This window comes from Dendrobates tinctorius, unplaced genomic scaffold (assembly GCF_039654945.1).
Source record: "Dendrobates tinctorius isolate UK_male_01 unplaced genomic scaffold, ASM3965494v1 ptg000062l, whole genome shotgun sequence".
In the NCBI taxonomy this organism is placed as follows: Eukaryota; Metazoa; Chordata; class Amphibia; order Anura; family Dendrobatidae; genus Dendrobates; species Dendrobates tinctorius.
Window position 1 is genome coordinate 36,993,834 of NW_027361730.1, and position 24,206 is coordinate 37,018,039.

Sequence of the window (24,206 nt, forward strand, 5' to 3'; positions counted from 1 at the left end):
CTGATTTAAAAAGAATAAAAACAGTATTTTGACAATAAATGGCTTCACCCAACCACTAACCGTGAGTGGAGAAAAAGTTTTGGTGTTATCATTCATATTCTCTGAAGAAAAGGCCAAGAAAGCAAATATTCTGCCAGGGTATGTAAACTTTTGAGCACAACTGTAACTGTAAGTATTATATGTTCATTATCACAACGTAGCATATTGGTAAATCTTCCTATGATATATAACGTAGTCTTTGCTCATTTGGACAAAGAATTCAGAAACAATAATAGATCTTTTTTACATGATGCAGTAAGCTCAAGCTAGTGTCAAAATGTTATTTAAATCTAGGTCTTACTTTGGGACTTGCAGCTCTGTATCAAAAAAACGGAGCTCCAACCATGTTATGTTTTAAGAATTGGTCAGCATAGAGTTTTGTACCTTTAAAGGGAACCTGTCATGTCCCCAAATGCTATTAACCTGCTGTTATGGTGTTAATGTTCAGGTAAATAGCGTTACGATGCTGCCGCCATCTTACTGAAAGCGAGTAGACATGTAACTTGATTCCTACAGGGAGTGTCCGGCTTTCAGTCATAGAGGTGTACCCAGAGCAGTTAGTCCATTCTCAGCACACAGTGAGCGGGCAACTGTAAACAGGCGCTGCCACTTTGACACCTCGCTCTGCACAGATGTGCTGCAGAGCAAGTTCTCAATTTAGTGCTGGATCATACTTGCAGCCACCACTCACTGTGTAGAATAAACGGTTCGCTGTAGTTTTGATAAAATCACTGTTTTTTCTGCTGCAGAACTACCGGTTCTCTGAATGCTGAGCTCTGTATAACCCCGATCACACACTGGCATCTTTCTGTGTGCACTGTGCATAGTCAGAAAACTGCCAATTAGTGGTGGGGGTGGAGTTATTAATGCTGAGCTCATTATTGTTGAGGACTAAATGGCAGCATACACTGTGTTTGTGCCCCTACTGCTATGTTAATGGATCCTGGACATCCATAGATCAGAAGTGCATATATACAACTCACTAACTTTAGTCTTTCCATTGACTATACACCTACTTTATCTTCTGAGAGGTAGAAATGTCTTCAATTAGAAAATCTTTTGAAGCTTAATAAATACATGTATTCAACTTGCTCATGTATGCTTTGTTGAAGATGTGTTCAGTTTTCTTTACTGGTGAGGCACTGCACCCTGTATTGCCAAGCCCTTGAGTTCTGCTTGGAGGGGTGCATTTGTACTTGGTTGTCCACTACTTGACAGCCCCTTCTTGAGTGCCCTAAGCGAAACAAAAGCACTCCCCCGCTGAACTGGTGCTATGTGAGTAATGTTCATCAGTCTGACATTCTATCGGGTGTCCGTTGCAGCCTATTGATGGCTGCCGATTGGCCATGGCCTTCACATTCCATTACCGTTTTGTCATTTTAAACTGTTCCAAATGGTGGAAGAGGGAAGGCTGCCTCCGATCAGGAACTGCTGGTTATGTCACGTGAGCGCTGCAGCATAGTGATCAGCAGCCGCCTTCACACATCCGTCAGAAGGAAAAGCTTAGTCTCCTGGCCACTGATGGGCTGCAGTGCTCATGTGCTGTAAGAATATTACACGTAGCGCCATTCTTCTGAGGTATGTGGCTTTATATATTTGGAGTTCCTTAGAATTTAAAGAGTAACCGTTGTATAAATTTTTATTTCCTAAATCGGTGGTACACATCAATATAAAAAAAGTCATAATATCTTATCAGGGAAACCTGCTTCTTCTCCAACAAGACTGATTAATCATTCTTAAAGTTGTAAATACATGGGGAAAATCTGGATTCAGTGAAGGTGGCATTACTGAGATAGGGGCTGCTACTGATCAGATTACATGTAGACTGGAGAAGCTCTACCTAGTTTCTCCTTTCTTCTCACCCCTCCACATATAATGTCATCAGTAGCAGTTGTCATCTGAAATTTCTCTGAGATATATTATACATTTTCAGATTTTATTCAGGCCTTTACAGGTTTTAAATGACTGCTGATCAGCTACGTTTAAGCCACCCAGCAGTCTTTTACTGGCTTGCTGACTGAATGAAACTGGGATGGGGACAGATTGATCGCTAATACAGTTCTTCTCACCCATACAGTAGCAGTAGTTATCAGTAAAATATCTGCTGATATTTATGCATGAGTAAAAATCAGTGCACCTGACGAATATATTGCTTGGTATTTGACTGTTTGCTTTAATGCTTAAACGGACCCATAATGGGGCACAAGCATTCAGTTATTGGCCCTCCTAAATTCCTCATGTGTGCATGTAATATTACATCAAGGCATAATGATTTGTTGTGGGGGAAAAAAAAAGCCTAAAAATTCAGGTTTGGGACTATAAGGCCACGTTCGTGTATTTTACATCCGTGTGTGTAAACCAAAATCAGGAATGGAACAATCAGAGGTAAAAGTATAGTAAAAACCCGTCACCACTTCTGTATTTTTCAACCACTTCTAGTTTTGGCTTATAAGTGCTGATTTTAAAATACTGGATGTGTGACCGTGGGGAGCAGCACACCTTGATGATTCCTTATAGACCCAATCTTCACCTGACCGGGTTCTTTTCATCTGTGTGATGTTCACTCTCATTTAGTGAATGGGGATTATTGCATGACCCGTGAGTCAGTTTGTATGTCAATATCTGTAATTGCTCTATTATTATTAACAAGCGTTTGATATGATTATCTGACTTCTCTTTCTATGTCCTTGATCATTATTTTACATTTTTGTTGCTAGCTTCATGCTTCCATGAACCACAGTCCTATTTGTTGGTCAGTGCTAGTGACATACACTGCTCAAAAAAATAAAGGGAACACTTAAACAACAGAATATAACTCCAAGTAAATCAAACTTCCGTGAAATCAAACTGTCCACTTAGGAAGCAACACTGATTGACAATCAATTTCACATGCTGTTGTGCAAATGGAATAGACAACATATGGAAATTATTGGCAATTATCAAGACACAATAAAGGATTGGTTCTGCAGGTGGGGACCACAGACCACATCTCAGTATCAATGCTTTCTGGCTGATGTTTTGGTCACTTTTGAATGTTGGTTGTGCTTTCACACTCGTGGTAGCATGAGACGGACTCTACAACCCACACAAGTGGTTCAGGTAGTGCAGCTTATCCAGGATGGCACATCAGTGCGAGCTGTGGCAAGAAGGTTTGCTGTGTCTGTCGGCGTAGTGTCCAGAGGCTGGAGGCGCTATCAGGAGACGTGGAGGGGGCCATAGCAACCCAGCAGCAGGACCGAACCTCTGCCTTTGTGCATGGAGGAACAGGAGGAGCTCTGTCAGAGCCCTGCAAAATGACCTCCAGCTGGCCACAAATGTTCATATGTCTGCACAAACGGTTAGAAACCGACTCCAGGAGGATGGTCTGAGGGCCCGATGTCCACAGATGGGGGTTGTGCTCACAGCTCAACACCGTGCAGAATGCTTGGCATTTGTCACAGAACACCAAGATTGACAAATACGCCACTGGCGCCCTGTGCTCTTCATAGACGAAAGCAGGTTCACACTGAGCACATGTGACAAACATGACAGAGTCTGGAGACACCATGGAGAGCGATCTGCTGCCTGCAATATCCTTCAGCATGACCGGTTTGGCATTTCTTTGGAGGGCCGCACAGCCCTCCGTGTGCTCACCAGAGGTATCCTGACTGCCATTAGGTAACGAGATGAGATCCTCAGATCCCTTGTGAGATCATATGCTGGTGCAGTTGGCCCTGGGTTCCTCCTAATGCAGGACAATGCCAGACCTCATGTGGCTAGAGTGTCAGCAGTTCATGCAAGATGAAGGCATTGAAGCTATGGACTGGCCCGCCCGTTCCCCAGACCTGAATCCAATTGAGCACGTCAGGGACATCATGTCTCTCTCCATCCACCAACGTCACGTTGCACCACAGACTGTCCAGGAGTTGGCGGATGCTTTAGTCCAGGTCTGGGAGGAGATCCCTCAGGAGACCATCCACCGCCTCATCAGGAGCATGCCCAGTCGTTGTACAGTAGGGAGGTCATACAGGCACGTGGAGGCCACACACAATACTGAGCCTCATTTTAACTTGTTTTAAGGACATTACATTCCACTTTAATTTTGTGTCTCTCCAAATCCAGACTTCCACTAATTAATATATTTGATTTCCATTGATTTTTGTGTGATTTTGTTGTCAGCACATTCAGCTTTGTACAGAACAAAGTATTCAATGAGAATGTTTCATTCATTCATTCATTCATTCAGATCTAGGATGTGTTATTTGAGTGTTGCCTTTATTTTTTTGAGCAGTGTATTATATGTTTATGATGAGGTTTTGTTTTTGGTGTTGCACTGTTTTGCACTTTCAGTCCTGCAGGACTATATCTATTCAATGGTTTTATTTGCATTATTAAATGCTAAGTTTTATATTACCACTTTTTTACTTTAATAGTGTGAACGTGGCCTTAGTCTGAGATAAAACACCTTTTATAAAAGAGATACTTGAGATTTGCAACGTTCTTAAATGTCAATTCTGTGTATGTGTACATACTGTATGTTCATGATAACCATACTTCATAGATCAATAATTTTCATGTTCTAGATGCCATTAGGCTTGTGAGTCAAACTTGACAAATGTCCTAGTTAGGCATAAGAGTCTTGAGATCTAAAACTGCTCAGCTTCTTACCTCTTAAATAAAAAAGTCTCACCCTCATTCCCACCAAAAGTGACATACCCCGTTAGATTATGAAGGATTGGTGGTGATATGAAAAAAAGTTCCTGTATAATCCACTCCCTCAGGTTACTGGAAGACTATACAGAAGGAATAATGGACCAAGATCCACGAGCCCTAATTTAGGTCTCCTGCCTGGGGTCTGACCAATTTTTGAGTCTATTCTGATGCCTGATATTTGAGTCTGAATAAATGTTGACCTTTTTGTATCTTGCCACATGCCTATAAAAGGTCACTAAGTGTTGGCCCACTGCCATTATTTTTATTCTACTTGCTAATTGAGTAGGCCCTGTAAAGGGGTCCCCTGAGATCTCAAGGAATATTTCACTAAGAATATTGAGCCTGATATAATTTGAAACTTAATCATCGGGATTCTAAGCTCTAGTTCTTGTAATGTAATATGTTATGACTTTAACACTTAGGCTGGTTTCACATTGGCGTTTTGTGACGCAGGCCATCGTGCGCAATAGAAACGCATGCAAAAAAACACATGATGCGTTTTTGCATGCGTTTGTGTTTTTTAGGCGCATGTGTCCTTTAGGGGTTAAAACCAGTGTCTACACATTTTTACGGCAAAAACGCATGCTCACGAAAACGCAGACGAACGCATGTTCATGCGCACGCCTGCGTTCCCATAGACTGTAATGCGTTATTTTGTCACATTCCGTGCACATGCGTTTTTTGACACATTTCGGCGCACCCATAAATGCAACAGGTTGCGTCTGGAGTGCAAAGGCGCACACCTTGAAAAAACGCATGCGCACAAAAACGCGTGCAAACGCAAGACCATGCGCCCCCCCATGTTAAAGATAGGGGCGCATGACGCATGCGCACGTATGCGCCGCAAACGCTGCGCACCAAAACGCCAATGTGAAACCAGCCTTACAAGGTCAGTGATACATTCTGTTAAAAAGGATATTATGGTTTCAATAATAGCCATGTGTTGGTCCTACTAATGTACATCTTGTCACAAAGCGGAGGTCCAAGAACAGTTCAACAACTGTAGTAAACTGACCTTCACCGATTTTCATCCATGAGAAGTAAATTTAAATCTAAATGCACACGCAACAACTACATGTAGTATGTAAGGCTAGTTTCACATTTGCGGACATTTGGCTGCGGACTTCCTCCGTAAAACCCCGCCGCGCCTCCTCTGGTTACCAGGGCTGTGGAGTCGGAGTCGTGGAGTCGGTGCTCATTTTGGTGGAGTCGGAGTTGGAGTCGGTATAAAATGGACCGACTCCGACTCCTAAAATATAAAATAAATTGGGTACAGTAATTCAATGCAGGATGTGCTGAATATTTTTTCATAGGAGTTTGGTAAAGTTATGAAATGTCCTATAAATGGCTGTTATATTCCTGATCTAAGGCTACATTCACACACAGCGTTTTTCCTGTGTTTTTTGAGGATACGTTTTTCAGCTGCAAAAGCAGATCAGCTTTTTAAAAAACCATCACCTGCAAGGTTTTTGAGCTCATAGATAATGTTTTCAATAGCAAAAGCAGATTAGAAATCTGCTCTATCTATATATCCATTTATCCATATCTGTCTATCCATATCATATCTGTACCAAAAAGAATGAAAGCCGGGTAGTACACCAATATATATTCTGTTCTATCTAAATATCTTGATTATTGGATCATAAAAATGATTAAATGTCTGAGGTTCACATTGTACTACAATAAATTTTTCACTTAAATATAAGCAATATGTGTGGGAGTCGGAGTCGGTGTAAGGGAAATTGAGGAGTCGGAGTCGCAGGTTTGGCTTACCGACTCCACAGCCCTGCCGGTTACCTCCGCCTATTTCTGCATGCGGCTTCCTGAGGCCTGCGTACCCAGTATGCGGATGTTGCCGCATGCGTCGTTTTGACGATGCAGTGCCCGCATAAAATTCCAACATGATGCGTTCTACGTGGGTCGCCGCACCGTCAAAACGACGCATGCGACGGCATCCGCATACTGCGGCACGGCCTGCGTACCCAATGTTAAAGATAGGGTACGCAGGCTGCAGGAAGCCGCATGCAGAAATAGGCGGAGCTAGCCGGAAGAGGCACTGCGGGGGCGGGGCTTTACGGAGGAAGTCCGCAGCCCTCCGTCCGCAAATGTGAAACGAGCCTAACATGTATTGCTGCAGATTCATTGTTAAATCTGTGGCTAAAAAGTCTACTGCATGTGAGGGAAAGGCTTCTTTTGAATGGCTATCAGGGATCTTAGAGAACCTGTCATCAGGAATATGCCTGTTAGAATGAAGGTATGGAAATATCGGTGCTGTTATACTGATTCAAATGATACCTTCAGTGAAAATATTCGCAGCCTGGTGGTTGTTTAATCATGATTAGAAGTCTGGGTTTCCTGAGGTTTCGGATACACGAAAAATAGATTTGTATCTGGTTGGCTTTAAATAGGTATCTACCACTGAGGATAATATTTTTGTATGAATTCTGTGTATTTGGATGTCACTATGGGTAGGGTCTCCAGTTCTGCCCGAGCCCTCTGCTGCCCTTGGTGACGGTATCTTCTTCCTGTTTTACATTTGGCCCCTTCCTAACCACGGATGGCGCTTGGACACATTGATCTTGCGGCAAGCTTCAGTGAAATTTGTCAATGGTGGCGAATGTGTAGATTTAAATTTTAACTCGGTGATGAGCCAAATTATCAATCTGCGCATGCACCACCACGGCGCCATTTTACTGAAGACTGCTTTTAGAATGGTGCTGGCGAAAACTGTTAAACAGGAAGAAAATACTGTCACCAGACGCAGCGGAGGGGTCGGGGCAGAACCTTAGCCCCTACCCAAAAACTCACCCAATGCACAGAAAGCTTAGGAGACCCAAACTTCTCATGATGATTAAACAACCAGGCTGCGGATTTCTGCACTGAAGGCATCATTTAAATCATTATAACAGCGCCATTATGGCCATACCTTTTATTTTAAAATGCACAATCGTGATGACTGGTTGTCTCTTTAAAACCATGAAAAGTATCTTATATACTTACCTAAAATTGTCCGTCATCCACTTTCATCCGGACGTCCTCGAATCCCACAATCCACTGCGCCGCATCAGAAGTATGCCGACCGCCATATTGGAATACCCAAGTGATGGGTATTCCAATGTGGCACCCGCTGGTGGTACCAGGCCCCTCTGCAGTACCACCAGCGGGACACCGCCGGACCCCCGCTAGGACCTGCTGCCTTACTACACGCTCCGGATCCCGCCGCTGCCTGCCCACCTACCTCTGTGTAGTCTCAGCCGGCAGGAAAGACCGCAGCCTGTGCTGGAGATGGGGTGCGGTCACCCTCTGGTGGTGCCGCACCCCATTTCCAGCACAGGCCGCAAATCACCCTCTTTCCTGCCGGCTGTGACAGCACGACAGAGCTGCCCCCATCGTGATGTCACTGCCCTCCCGGTGCGATAGCATCGGGCCCACATCTAGTATTAGATAAATGGAATACTTCTTTACTATTGAACCTTCAAGTACTATTGCAGGAAATCCCAGCTCTGACTTCTGAACCTGCTGTTTTGCTCGTCATTGCTTTTTTTCTTACAACTGGTCATAGCCCATTATTGCCCTTTGAACTTAATTTGCATACACATTTTTCTGTGAACTTCCTGGTGCAGTGTTGAGTGTTCGCGGTTGTTGCTGTATTAATGTGCTGCTGCTTGATACGGGTGCAGGAGCGGCAGCAATGTCTAAAATGCCATTATCCTCCTCTGCAATTTCAGTGCCCAGGTAACCCCATTTTAATATCTGCGGTTTTTATGTTCATTTTCTGTTTTGTGTATATTGAAGTTTCTTTTCAACAACTTGAATTTTTGTACCTGTAGTTTATTACTGTGGACACTTAACTGATGCATGAATATTGGAGATCAGAAGAACAAAAGTAATAAGAGTAACGTTTTTAATTATTTCATAAATCAATAGTGCACATGAGAATATGCAACTTTGTAATATATCTTATCAGAGAAATCTGCTTCTTTCTTTGCCATATTTGATCATTTGTTATCAAACTTCTCAATTCAGTGAAGACAGACTTTCCCATTACTGAGATAGGAGGTGGCGACTGCTACTGACCAGTTTCTATTTAGGTAAAACTTGGAGGGAGGAGGACCCTCTTCCCCTGTACATAGAATCTGATCAGTAGCAGCCGCCATCTCTTATCTCAGTAATGGGAAAGTCTTCACTGAATACAGATTTTACAGCAGAATTGAACATTTTGGTAATGAGCAATTTTGGCAAAGACAGGAGCAAATTTCTTTGAGATATATTACAAAGTTGCTTATTTTCACGTGTACTATTGATTTATGAAATAAAAATTAAAACTGTTACGCTTTAATACTTCTACTTTCATATTCTCCTACTGTTATTTTGCTTAACAGGATTGTCTCTTCACAATATATTGATGACCTGTGCAATAAAGATATGTTGCCAATTTTAGCGCTGTGTCAGGTGTCTGACCCCATCAGCTGTTGTTTGCCCCAGTGACTGCCGAAAGGAAGCACATTGAACATAGCTGCGAAACCCAGCTCCATTCAATGTGTAGATGCTGAGTACTGCTAAACAGCATCTGTTCTTTTGACAGGCTTTCTATATTAGTTTATATGATGCTTTTGAATTCACCTTTCTGCAGTACTTGTCAGAGATTTGCAACACCTTTTAAAGGGAACCTGTCGCCTCCAGCAATGCTATTTATCTGCAGGTACTGTTCAGCAGTCGTGGTCTAAGATGGCCATGACTTCAGGGTTTAGAGGAGGATCAGTGGCTGTATCTGCAGGTAATGGTGTTAAATAATGCCTGGCTGCCTTAGTGGAGCAGTAGCAACAGGAAGAAAATCAACTTATATTCTCCCTGCAGCCACACGGCCTCTAACATTGCCAGACATGCTTAAAAGCTATTTACCTGCAGAGTCCCACTATACAGTGTGTCCGTAAAGTCATGGTGCACTTTTGACCAGTCACTGGAAAGCAACAAAAGACGATAGAAATGTGAAATCTCCAAATAAAAGAAAAACTCCGTTTCATATCTAGTCAGTACAGTTCGATGTGGGCTCCATTTGTTGCCCTAGACACATCCAAACGATAGTGAAGTTCTTGCCACACACGGGTAAGGGCGTCTGGTGTAACAGAGTAATAACGTCTGTGATTTTCTGTTTTAAAGGGAAGCTGTCACCTATTTTTCGTATATAAGATGCGGCCACCGCCATCAGGGGCTTATCTACAGTATTCTGTAATGTTGTAGCTAAGCTCCCGATGTAACCTGAAAGATAAGAAAAACGAGTTAGATTATACTCACCCAGGGGCGGTCTGGGTCCGGTCCGGCGCCTCCCATCTTCTAGCGATGATGTCCTCTTCTTTGCTTCCCGTTCGGCTCCGGTGAAGGCGTACTATATCTGCCCTGTTGAGGGCAGAGTACTGCAGTGCGCAGGCGCCGGACTTCTCTGACCTTTTGCCGGTGCCTGCTCACTGCAGTACACTGCTCTGCCCTCAACAGGGTAGAGCAGTGCACCTGCGCCGGAGCTGCGATGGGAAGTAAAGAAGAGGACGTTATCACTAGCAGATGGGAGGCACCGGACCGCAACACTCATCAGGCCCGGACCACCCCTGGGTGAGTATAATATAACTCGTTTTTCTTATCTTTCAGGTTACATTGGGGACTTATCTACAGCATTACAGAATGCTGTAGATAAGCCCCTGATGTCAGTGGCCGCATCTTGTATACGAAAAATTAGGTGACCTAATGTAAATGGCCTGGGTCCGGTCCGATGGGCGGTGTTTCTTTCTTCTCCACCACATCCGTGGCCCCCGTCCGCAATATTCTCCGGTATTCTTCTCCATTTGTTCGCAAAGCAATCTTGCTTCGCGCAGTATGCTTTGCCCAACTGCGGGCAAATCCGAAAATCATTACTGCGCATGCGCCGGTCACTATGTCCCGGAACACAGCAACATAGTGTACCGGCGCATGCGCAGTAATGATTTTCGGCTTTGCCCGCAGTTGGGAAAAGCATACTGCGCGTCGGATTTCTATCGGCTCGGATTTCGCAAAATCCGCAGGTCAAAAGACCTGCGGTTTATCTGCGGATTAGCCTGCGGTTTGACACCTATACAATGGAGCAGGTGTGAAACCACTGCGGATTCCGCAGAAAGAAGTGACATGCTGCGGATTTGAAACTGCAGCAAATCTGTGCTGAAAAATCTGCAGCATGTGCACTGCGGTTTTTGTTTTCCATTGAAAATAAAGGTACTGTACACCGCAGCAAAAACTGCTGCGAATCCGCAGCAGAATCTGCAACGTGTGCACACACCCTAAGGGCGTCAGATCTGGGGACCGTGGTGGCCATGGCTTGACAGAACCCCTGCCAATCCACCGCCGGGGGAATGTTCTATCCAGAAACTCATGAACAATGGTGGCGTAGTGTGGAGGAGCGCCGTCCCGTTGAAAGATGACACCTTCTGGAAATTGTGGCACTGCATACAATTCCAACATGTCAAGATATGTGTTTGCCGTCACAGACTGCGCCGCGAAAAAAAATGGGCCTATCACCGTATCATGCCACACCACACGTTCACTTTAGGGGTGTTACGTTCATACTCAACGTAGGCATGAGGATGTTCAGCAGCCCATATTCGGATGTTATGGCTATGAACATGTCCACAGATATGGAAGGTTGCCTCATCGCTAAACACAATCTTCTGCACAAATCTTGCATCATTGTCGATCTCATGAAGCATATCTGTAAACGCGCATCGTTCGGATCTATCCTCTGTACCGTCCACATCTCGAATAGCATGGACTGCTCCGCTGTATACACTGTGTTACGTCCTCATCTGCGCATGTGTACATGCTGCCACATCATCCTACAGAAACTGGGAGGGTTTTCCTTTTATTTGGTGCAGATTTCACATTTCTGTCATCTTTTGTTGCTCTCCTGTGTTTGGTCAAAAGTGCACCATGACTTTACGGACACACTGTATCTGAAGGCAAATGTTGTTTCTGGAGGATTCAGGTTCCCTTTGAGGCTATGTGCCCACGTTGCAGAAATGCTGCAGAATTGTCCGCAGCATTTCCGCAACTCCCCGCCGCTGATAAAACGCATGCAGAATTCGCATGCGTTTTCCCGCAAAACACGCGTTTTGCAAGCGTTTTTAGCTTGCAGAATGTTAGCGCTTTTCCAAGCAATTTGAAGGATCGTTTGGAAAAGTGATTGACAGGTTGCTCACACTTGTCAAGCATAGTGCTTGACAATGTGACCAACTTTTTACTATTGATGCTGCCTATGCAGCATCAATAGTAAAAAAGAGCATGTTAAAAATAATAATTAAAAGAAATAAATATGGATATACTCACCTCCTGGCGGCCCCGGATCTCCTCAGCAGCGATCCTGGTCCTCAACTGTGCTGCCGGCAAGTTCCCAGCATGCTTTGCGAGAATGACCTTTGTGAGGCCGCCACGTCATCAAGGTCATTCTCTCAAAGCACGCCTGGGAACGGAACTTGCCGGCAGCGCCGCTGAGGACTCCGGGGGCCGACAGAGAGTAAGTATATCCCTATTTTTTTATTTTAATTCTCTTTTTTTTTTACAGGAATATGGTACCCAGGGCATGGAGGAGATTCTCCTCTCCTCCAGACCCTGGGTACCATCCGCACATGAAGCACTCACTTCAGGCATGGTGGGCACAGCCACATGCGTAAAGTGAGCTTTTCAATGCAATCCTACGGCGGCAGAATCCCCGCGATTCCGCAAAATTAATGGACATGCTGCGGATTTTTCCGCTATGCGATTCCGCAGCGGAATAATCCGCAGCATTGGCACAGCAACTGCAGAATCCCATAGGTTTGCATGGGATGCGTTTTGTTAGCTGTTTTTAAGCGTTTCCTCAGCGGCAAAAACGTTGCGGAAACGCTTAAAAAAACGCAACGTGGGCACACCGACTTAAAGACTAGATATCATTTTTATTTTATTAAACAAAATTACACACAAAAATAAACATATGATATATTATAATCCGAGGTCTCTGCTTCTTTCTCGGAATAATCTCTGTTTAGGAGGAGACTATGCCTTCTATTAAAGGGGTGTTCTCAAGTTTTTAAAAAGTATTCTCTAGCCGATAGGTTATAACTTTCTAAAAGCTGGTGTTCCAACTGCCATGGCCTCCATCAATTGTTAGAACCGCAGCACTCGGCTGATCTTCAGCTCTCCTAATAGAATGAGAGGAGAGGCAGTGGGTATGATCATCCTTGCAATTCAGCCAGGGATCTTTATGCTCTTCAGGATCGCTGGGGGCCATGGTGGTTGGACCCTGTGCAATTGTAACGTTATCCCCTGTCCTTTGGATAGATCTTTCAAACTTGAACGCCCCTTTAGGGACAGGGTCATAAAGCCGTCGATACTCCCATGTGTCAAGCATCCAGTCAAGCATATGTAAATCAAAAGTAAATGTGCACCCCTACCCCTCTGCGCTGACCTCAGTGATCGTAAATGACAGTGTAGGAATAAATGAAACCCTTCAGAACCAGGAAGGCATCCCTCTTGCGCAAGGTTTTTACCATCACTGACGCCGCTGCAGAGAGGTGGTAGGGATTATGGGTGTGGCTAGGGGCGCACATTTACTTTTGATTTACATACTCTTTACTAGATGGCGTGCGACTCAGAATTGTACGGCGCTTACTGCAATAAACGTTATAAATCCTGAAAGTGCTGGCCAAGCCCTATTTCAGGATACTATTAGTATACTGTGAAAACAATCACCTGACAGATTCCCTTTAATTTCTCAGTTTTCTCCATTGTCTGTGCGCTTAAATCGGACTGCACTCAGATGACATCCGAGTGCAGTCCAATGTTTTACACGCCCCCCCCCCCCCCATAGACTTGTATGGGTGCCCGTAGTCTGATTTGTGGAACCACTCGCAGTATGCGGAGATTGTTTTCTCATACTGAATCGGGATGAAAAAAAAATCGCAGATCTGCACCACCCCATAGAAAAATAAAAAATGGCTTTTTAAAAACAGAAGTATTTAGAAAAGAAACCGCAACAAATAATTACTTACATTATAAGTGCGCTCACCCATTACACACTAAAAAGGGCCTTCCATATAGTCAAATGCTAAGAGTAAGAAAACTGAATAATGATGAAACCATTTTTAATGAACAAATTTCTGAGCTGAAACAATGTTTTTTGCAAAGGGGATACCCTATGACTTTATTAAATGAAGCATATGAAAGGGTAAAAATATTTTCTCAGATGGATTTATTAAAGGAAAGGACAAAAAAATTAAATAGTGTAGTCAAACCTACAAAAAAAATTTAATTTTTGTTTCAAAAATAGTGCAATGGATGGAGCAATACATGCAGCAGTGAGAAAACACTGGCATCTCATTGATGCAGAAAAAACCTTACACACAGATGGTAAATTAGTTCCTCAATTTGCATACAAAAGGGAACATAATATAGGTGATTTATTAGTACATCATAGACTTCGTCCTCCTCAAAAAAAATTGGCTACGAGATTTATCAATAAAAGGAAATTATAAATGTGGTCACTGCAAATACTGTTATCTTCATCTGATAGGGAATTCTATACATTTTGGCTCTATTGAACATAAGGTACAAAACTACATTTCTTGTCAAACTAAATTCGTGGTTTATATTTTTTGTCCATGTGGTTAATTTTATATTGGAAAAACTATAAGACCACTTACTATACGTTTTGGTGAACACTATAGATCTATTACATCAGGAAAGGGCTCACTGCGATAAATTAAGCATATTCAAGATGTGCATAAAGCTAACCCAGAAATTTTGAGTTTTGCAGGGATTGAAAAGGTCAATTTTCCACCTCAAGGAGGTAACCATGACAAAGCTTTATTGCAACAAGAAGCAAAATGGATCCTGAAAGCGAACGCACAAGGTCCTTTGGGACTAAATGACCGGATCGATCTATCAGTATTTTTATAAAATATTATATAAAAAATTGTATGTAAAGTTATTTAGATTATAATCTTCCTATGATATTGTAAAAATATAGATTATCTTGTAAATCGATATGGAAAGATTTATTCTTTCTAGTATCTTGCACTCTGTATATTGTATAACTATATATTTTTTTTGTAAATGTTTGTTTCACAACTTGTTATGTATGTTAATTAGTAAGGTCTGTGATCCTATAAAGGGAATGACCTTTAGCTAATCCCCACACCTGGACCCGTAGAAGCGAGTAATCGCGAAACGGCCGTTGTCTGGCACCTCCCTCCCCTAGCATTCCTCTACGTCCTGCATGTCCACACATTTGATGGAAATTATGTGAAATACTCAGTTTTTCAGCTACATCGGTGAGTGCTGCATATTTCTTCTTTTTTCGCTTCACATTGAAATATTCATGTTTTTTCATGCAAGCACCTCCATTTTTTGACTGAATTATATGCCGCAATACTTCAGATAAATAGCTCCGTCTGGTAATGTGGTGATTTGTGTGCCCTAGTATGCCGTTCATCTGTTTGCTCTTTGCTGGGATCATTCCCCTTATATTTAACCAGCCAGAGTAAGGCTATGTGCACACGTTGCAGAATTCCATTCCATGGGAGTTATGCGAGCAAATCACATTTTAATTTCCGCCTATTTCCCGCGGAAAAACTAGCGATTTGCAGGCGTAATTAGCTTGAAGAATGCTAGCGTTTTCCAAGCGATCTGTTGCATCACTTGGAGAGCTGATTGACAGGTTGGTCACACTTGTGAAACATAGTGTTTAACTAGTGGGACCAACTTTTTACTATTGAGGCTGCCTATGCAGCATCAGTAGTAAAAAGATCTAATGTTAAAAATAATTTAAAAAAAAAATCGTATTTTTCTTACCTTCCGGCGTCCCGCACAGTGTCCCCGATCGATGCGATGCTCCCGGCAAGTCCCTTTCCCAGTAGTGCATTGCAGCAATGACCTTTGAAGACGTTGCGGTCTCGCGAGACTGCTACGTCATCACAGGTCATTATCGCAATGCATTACTGGGAAAGGGACTTGCCGGGAGCATCGGTGAGGCCTGGGAATGCTGTGCGGGACGTCGGAAGGTGAGAATATGACGATTTTTTTATTTTAATTCTATTTTTTACAGGGATATGGTACCCAGAGCCTGGAGGAGAGTTTCCTCTCCTCCACCCCCTGGGTACCATCCGCAAATGTTCTGCTTACTTTTCGCGTGGTGGGCACAGCCACATGCGGAAAGTAAGCAGAACAATGCATTCCTATGTGGGCTGAATCGCCGCGATTCTGCAAAATTAATGAGCATGCTGTGTATTTTTCCACGATGCGATTCCGCCGCGGAAAAATCTGCAGCATTAGCACAGCATTGCGGAATCCCATAAGATTGCATGGGATGCTTTTTTTGTGTGTTTTTGCGGCAAAATCGCACGTTTAAAAACGCAGCGAAAACGCAAGAAAAAGCTACGTGTGAACACAGTCTTAAGCAGACAACTGGGATCCAATATCCATGAACCTTACTAGCCTGATAATATCTGGCTGCAGCAGTCTGCTCACCTTGGATCGTTAGCAAAAATAGTGGGATCCCCTCCAAAAAAAAATAGCATAGGGTCCCCCTATTTGTGTTAACTAGCCAAGGAAAAAGCAGAGAGCTGCAGCCTGGTATTCTCAGTTCGGCGAGGCCCATGGATTTTGTCCCTCACCAGGGTAAAAATAACCTGCAGTCGCCCCACAATTGGCACATTCAAAGATGCACCAGTTGTGGTACCTTATCCGGCTCTTCCCACTTGCCGGGTAAAGTGGTGGCAAGTGGGGTAATATTTGTGCGGTTGATGTCACCTTTGTATTGTCCGGTAACATCAAGCCCACGGATTAGTAATGGCAAAATGTCTATACGACACCTATCCATTACTAATCCTAGTTACATGGTAAAAAAAAGACAGCCAGAATTGACACACTCCTTTAATAGATCTTAATTAAACCATACTTACTGCATCGCCTATTCCACCGACACCCTCCCTCTCCTGTAAGAGAATTAAAATTAAAAAGCAACAATATCCTTACCTGTCTACCGAGAAGATATACATACTGTCCCATGACGAGTCTAGCTCTGCTACATCTGAATGCCATTGGCTGAATGGTGGCATTATTCCACCACAAGGCTAGACATCGAGAACGCAGTGGAGCTTGAAGATGACCACCAGAGATAACTTGGTCCCCGGCCGTCATGTGCTATGCAGTTCTCGTGCTCAGCTCATCGTGAGTACTGCAGTGTACTCGAATTTCCGGCTGAAACAAGGTACACCTTTATTTAAATAATTTAACCCATAGGTCCCAAATACTGTAAATTATATAAGGACAAAGAACTCAAGCATAGACTAAACACCAAGAGGAAAAAAGGAGGGTTAATGAACCACCACCATAGAGTATAATCCTTTTAAAAATAAAAATTTTATTAAAGTTTACATGTAGATAGACAAAATAGCACGAAGTTACCAATAAAGCGCATATAAATAAGCGCCGAGTGTCAGAAGATCCTTGGCTGAGGCTAGGTTTGGCTACGCATGCGCCGTCAGGTTGGGACTTCTTTCACACCACTGATTCTACGCAAATTGGCCACAGATCGACGGAATAAATAATTATCAATTTACCAGCTTAGCTATTGGATGGGCTTTCTTTAAAGGGAATCTGTCACCCCTTTTTTGAGATCTCATATAATATCGTTCAGTTGTGTGTCACATAAGGATTCTCTTAGTACTTTTGCTTCCCCCTGACCCCGCACCTTTCATGCATAAATACCTTTTTTATATCGGTTCAGATGTATGTAAACTGGCACGGTCCGGTCCGATGGGCGGGGCTTATTCAACTGCTCCCCCCTCACTGTCTTGCTCTACTCAAGAAGAAATGCGTAGAGCAAGACGGGGGGGGGGGGGCAGTTGAATAAGCCCCGCCCAGCGGACCGGACAGCGGCAGTTTACATACATCTGAACCGATATAAACAAGGTATTTATGCATGAAAGGTGCGGGGTCATGGGGAAGCAAAAGTACTAAGAGAATCCTTATGTGACACACAATTGAATGATATTATATGATATCTCAAAAAAGGGGTGACAGATTCCCTTTAAATAGTCTCCATATCCCTCTACTAACACACGCCTCCTAAGGAAGTCGTTATGAAACTTGCATTGGGGCGGTAGGGACACGCAGGTTACCACATCTATTGTTGTAAGTTGCTTCTTGGTGCTGTGTTTGTAGTGTGTTTAGGCTTGTTTGCCATTCTCCTACTTAACCCCTTAGTGACTGACAAATTTTTGAAATCTGACCAGTGCCTGAACAGGCAGGTTGGAACGTTCAGATGCGGACACTGTAGTTTTTGCAAGTTTGTTATACCTTCGAAAACCTTTACCAGTGCTTACACGAAAAGGACATACAAGATGAATTCATTTGCGAACTGCAAAACTGCAGGGGTTGTTTACTTATGCAAATGTTCCTGTCCCCGAGACTATGTGGGCAAAACCAAACGTGAGCTCCGCATACGTATTCGTGAACATTTGGGTGATATCAGACATAAGAGAGATACACCATTAGCACGCCATGTCAACTTGGTTTCATGGTGGGGGCGAGAAGCAGATTGGTTTCTGTGTTATTGAGAGAGTTCAGATTCTGGCAAGACAGGGGGATTGGGACAAGAAAATCCTACAACGTGAGACACGTTGGATTTTCTGGCTTGAATCACAAAGCCCTAATGGTTTAAATGAGCAGTTGAATTTTACTAGCTTTCTATAAGATGGTACTTGATGAATCCAGCATGCTATTTTTCTTGTGTGCTTATTGTGTTACTTTATTTTTCATTTATCTCTTTTTTTTGGATACATAGAGGTCTTTTGAGTGCTCTGTTATGATGACTAATGCTCTACCCATAAGGAATATCTTTATATATCTTTCCATGTTATTGGAGATGTCCTGGAATTTCCTTATTGAGTTATTATTGTTCATAATTACGTATGATTACAACATTACATCCTGCAGCGATTATCTATTGTTATGAGCTGCTACATGGATTTATCTTATGTTGTGATATAATTTGGGTGATGCAGGACGCGATGTATAGGAAACACAAGTTCCGGGGTGTGGGTTTGGAGGTGACGCCGCATGTTTAGATGGGAAGCAGGATGGTGTCCATCATAATTCTTCCCCACTATGTGTGCGCACTGCGGAAGTGACGTTGCCGGTGTCTCATGCTTCTGAATCCCTCCAATGAGAGTATTGTTTACACCACACGTGATTGCGGCGCGTCACCGGAAGTGACGTCACAACTAGAACGCGGTAAATATGAGCCTCAGAGACACGGAAAAGACGCCGCACACTGCACTGATCTTTCGGCCAGAGGGGATGGAATCCCCTTTCCTTCTTTGCCCCTGATGAACCCTCAATATCTAGGAGGGGGAAACGCGTCGGGCTGGGCCTCATATCTTCTGATGGCTGATAAGTATATTCATAACGCTGACAGACCTATTGTTTGATGGTTGGCAAAATGTTTCTGTATTAGGGCAACCTGGCAATCAGGGATTGTTTTTTGCTGCCACCACTGTTTATATGTAGGACTATTATGTCCATTATTTAAGCGTTGTGTATATTATTTTTATGTCACTAATCTTTATCTGGTGGATAATTTTGGCTGTTATGTAACCTGAGGTGCTTGGATTGTGCATCCCTGTGGCTGCACCTCTTACTGTATACGTTTTTTCTTTTTCCCTTTTTTTGGGGGGGGCTATATCAGGTCTGTTATTTTGCAGCATAAGCCTTTTTATTACGAGATAAGCTAATATAAGCTGCTATATATCAGTATTTTTTACTACGAGATAATATCTGGGATGGGTTTATTTACCCATGATTTTAGTACGAGATAAGTTAAACATCTTCTGAGACGTTATACAGTCTCTCCACCAGGGTTTTTCGGGTGGTTATTGTGTGTTTGTGTTTTTTTTTGTGTATCCTCGTCGTGGACTAGGGTCTTGTAGGGTGTATTAGGGTCACCGACGTTGAGCGGGGGCGCCACTATCGTCTACAACTAGGGTGCCAACCTCCGCGGCTAGGCAGGGATTGCCAGGGCCCACTAGGGCGAGTTTAGTGACCTGGAGTATCTATTACTATTTTTTGTCTGGTGTCTGTTTAAATATTACCCTAGTCCTTATGCACTGGGATTGTCCAGATTTTAAACATTGATTAAAAGTGAAGTTTTAGGGATCATTTTTCTGTTGCTACCTTGGTTTCTTTTCTTGTCCCAAAATATTTTTTGGAGGTTTTTTTTCAGTGTCACTTTGTGGTAATAACTCTGGAATGCTTCAACAAATCCCAGTGATTTTGAGATTGTTTTTTCGTGACACATTGTACTTTATGATAACGATAAATTTAGGTCAATATGTTTTGTTCTTATTTATAAAAAATATCAGAAATTTGAGAAAAATGTTAAAAAATTAGCAATTTTCAAACTTTGAATACTTATCCATTTAATCCAGATTGTCATACCACACAAAAACATTCATAAATAACATTTTTCACGTCTGCTTTACATCAGCACCATTTGTAAAATGTTCTTTTATTTTGTTAGCATTTTAGGAGGTTTAAAAATGTAGCAGTAATTTTTCATTTTATCAAGGAAATTTGCAAAAAAAATTTTTTAGGGACCTATCCAGGTTTGAAGTGACTTTGGGGGTCCTATTTATTGGAAAACCCCCAAAAGTTATACCATTTTAAAAACAGCACCCCCTGACATATTGAAAACTGCTGTCAGGTAGTTTATTAACCCTTCAGGTCATTTTCAGGAATTAATGCAAAGTGGCATGACAGAAATGAAAAAGTGTGTTTTTACCGCCAAAATGCCGCTAACTTCTGAACAGGTTACAACAGCCGTCAGGCTTTAAGGACGCTATTTGGTAGTGAATTGCCCAGGCAAACATCAGGACCACACAATCATGATCTCAGGGTGCCGATGGGGATAAAGAGGAAGCCCCCACACTCTGTTAACCATTTATATGATGTCACTATTAACAGCAGCATTTAAGGGGTTAAAATGATTTGGACTGTGCAAACACTGATCGTGGCTGATGCAGCAAGTTGTCAGCTATAGTGTACAGCCGACAGCTGCTGGATTGTCACCTGTATGGGGATGCTATTCTCTTATATCTCACGTCAGTTAAAAGACGTATTGGTGGTCATTAAGGGGTTAAATTAATGCAGTATCATTTCCATATACTGTGCTAGCACTTTGCACTTTATTTTTTATTCACTCTGCTATGATTTCCATGGCACTATTGCCACATTGAATATCTTTTAACTTGAGTCCTCTTGTTTTGACCTCTTCAATTGATCTATCCTGGACTCTATTTTAGTCTCTATCTCTTGTGCTCTATGATCACTCTGCAGGTAGACATCAGTGTATTACCGCCATATATATTGCATTTGTTGTTCACTGTATTGGCATATTGCGCCTTTTCTTTGCCATTGGTCATTAGCACTCTTCTGTAGCCACTTACGTGCTGATTGATTTATATGCACTTTATTGGGAACTTCGCGCCCCTGTATTTTGGTGCACAGCAGCTTATTTTGTCTATCTACATGTAAACGTTCATAAAATCATTTTTAAAGGATTATACTCTATGGCGGTGGTTCTTACCCCTCCTTTTTTTTTTTTTTCCTCTTTGGTCTTTATTTAAATTAGTACACATGCGTAGTAAGCTGTGTTCCCGCCCTTAATACGCATATGACTAAGTAGATAATGCGGGTTTACCGCATCTAACGATAGTGAATGGTAATTCATGCAGTGGAGCGTTTTTGCTACATAAATTGACATGCTCCGGTCTGGAAAAGACAACCACATGTGCATCTCCACAGGGAAGCTGGAGGCAGCCGTGCACGATTAAGGGCCTGTCACACTAAGAGATATCGCTAGCAATATCGCTATAACTTGTGACGTTATAGCGATATTGCTAGCGATATCTCTGTGTCTGATACTTACCTACGACCCGCTGATTATCGCTGATCGCGCGAGAACGTCCAGGACTGTTTCTCGTCGTCAGCTTCCTGCGGCGCTTCCTGTGGAGAGACGAGCGACAAGCGTGGAGCCGGGAGGGAGGACGCAGGATCGCCTGGTGTGACAGGTAAGTAGCGATCCCCGTCCCCAGCGATGTCGCTAGTGAGATCTGCCTGTGTGGCAGCTCACTAGCGACCACTTAGCGATGTACCAGAGATCCTGACCGCGTCATATCGCTGGTCGGGATCACTGGTACATCACTAAGTGTGACAGTACCTTTAGTGAGATGGGGTTTCTTCAAATCCCATCCACTATACTGTAACATCTGGCCGCTGCGGGTTTGACGCTGCGGAGGTACGGAGCGTCCAACCCGCAGCATTTACTGACCGTGGGAACATCTATTATCCAGCCTGAAAATGGTTAAGGGCAGATGAATGAAGTCTGATTTACAGATTTGGTGCTGATCTCTGGCAACAAAAATATATCAAGAGACAAATCATCCAATAACTTTGGATAAGGCATCTTCTGGGCTATAGTGCTGCTTTCTTGCTTATCTGCTAAGGCCTGTTTCACACATCCGTATTTTACCATCAGTCAAAATCCGCCGTTTTGCAAAAAAAAAAAAAAAATGGATCCGCCATTTTGATTGGCGGATCCGGTTTTTTTCCCGTTGAGTTGCATTACCGGCGGAACTTGACGGATGGCCATCCGTTGGATCCGTTTTTTTGCGGATCCGCCAAAATTTTGGTGTCCGCCGACATGCCTGGACGGACAATGCAACGTTTTTTCGGGCGGCCGGATCCGCATGTTACATTGCGCATGCCCGGAGGATTCGGCCGCAAATTTAACCCTAAACCCTGTTCTGGCGGCTGAAAAAAAATTCTCTCTCTCCCCATCTCCCCCCCCCCCCCCAGGCAGCGGTTCCTTTAAAATTCTTCCTTCGACGGATCCGTTAAAACAATGGTCCGGTGCCAACCGTTGTGGTCACTACAAGAACGGATCCGTTGTCCGCCATTTTAGCAGATTTTAACTCCTGAAAAAAACTGATGTGTGAATCAGGCTTAACTGAAATAACCAGCGTCACCTATGCAAAGAAATCCTCACCCTTGGGCTAAGTGCACACGTTGCAGAAAATTTCTGCTCAAAAACCTGAATCCCTTCCCAAAAACCGCACCTATTTTTCTGCGGCGGCTTTTGCGCGGTTTTGATGCGTTTTTTTCCGCAGCGGTTTCAAAACACATGGAAGAAGCCAAAACCGTGGAAAAATCTGCAAAATTAATCAGCATGCTGCATTTTTTACCGCGATGCGGTTTTTTCGCGGTAAACGCATCAATGTGCAAAATGCATAGAAATGACTGGGAAGCTTATTTTTAGCGGTTTTATAGTGAAAACCGCAGTAAAAACGCTGTGTGTGAACACAGCCTTACTGTGTCAGCTCTGGGGATGAAGTGTTGAAAGCCGCATGCAATCTTATATGGGTTGTATAACATGTCTGACCCAAGTTAAGGGAGTTTAAAAATTCTGTCATTTTTCCAGTTTATATCAGAAATGTATTTCTCCAGTAAGTCATCTATTACATAAAAATGATTTCTAACTTGCTGCAAGTTCCTCTAACCTTTTGCCCTGTGTGATTGCAGAATTAACATATTTCCATTTATGGTTTAAATGACATTAGTTCCTGTATTAAATATAGTATAACTCTGTGTGAATTCTGCCATGTTTTCAGGGTAGTTTGTTTGCTCATAAATTGAGTGTAATGAAACAAAAATCTAATGATTTTATAATGTAATCGATTTATGACACCTATAAAGAATTGTTATTGCTGCCAGCCACATTACACCTAAATCTAAGGTTCATCTTCCAGATGGTTCCATGGCAAGATCACTAGAGAACAAGCTGAGCGACTATTATACCCTCCAGAAACCGGCCTGTTTCTTGTGCGAGAGAGCACAAACTATCCCGGAGACTACACACTGTGTGTGAGCTGCGAGGGGAAAGTGGAGCATTACCGAATCATCTACAAGACCGGCAAGCTGACTATTGATGAAGAGGCATACTTCGATAACCTCATGCAGCTGGTGGAGGTAAGGGGCTTTACCAAGATCTCTCGTGATTCAGTTCCTTAATTTAGTGTGATATGATGCGTGACGTGAATCATTTTATGGTATTCAGCGTCTGCACAACTTTTTTTTTTTTTCAATTTCACTACTTTAGTAACGCAGTCAAACACATGAAATGCTGCTTGGTGCAATTTCTACATTAAATAATCATTGTAAGGCCTATCCCTTCACAAACTCTTTAAGGTGAACCTACACTTTCAGAAGAAACTGATTATGGTGCAGAACTCCTGCTCTATGATCACTCTTTTAGTGGCTCTTGCTGATAACCTGCAGCACGGACCACCCAAAGAATATGCTGCGGGCTACACCAAACTAGGCAGCATCCCGCTTGTCACTCTTGGCTACTGTCTTTATTG

At 42.9% G+C, this 24,206-nt stretch overlaps 1 protein-coding gene across 3 annotated transcripts in view; it reads left to right on the top strand.

The window, feature by feature from the left end:
* CSK (C-terminal Src kinase) overlaps nucleotides 1-24,206 on the top strand; it is a 109,050-nt gene that overhangs the window by 58,607 nt on the left and 26,237 nt on the right. For 2 of the 3 annotated variants that reach the window (XM_073579545.1, XM_073579544.1), the window contains one exon: nucleotides 23,595-23,814. In XM_073579545.1, the coding sequence (XP_073435646.1) occupies nucleotides 23,595-23,814 (220 nt within the window). Of the gene's footprint in view, nucleotides 1-8,373; nucleotides 8,467-23,594; nucleotides 23,815-24,206 lie in introns of those variants that run through there. The other variant, XM_073579546.1, reaches the window with a different exon arrangement.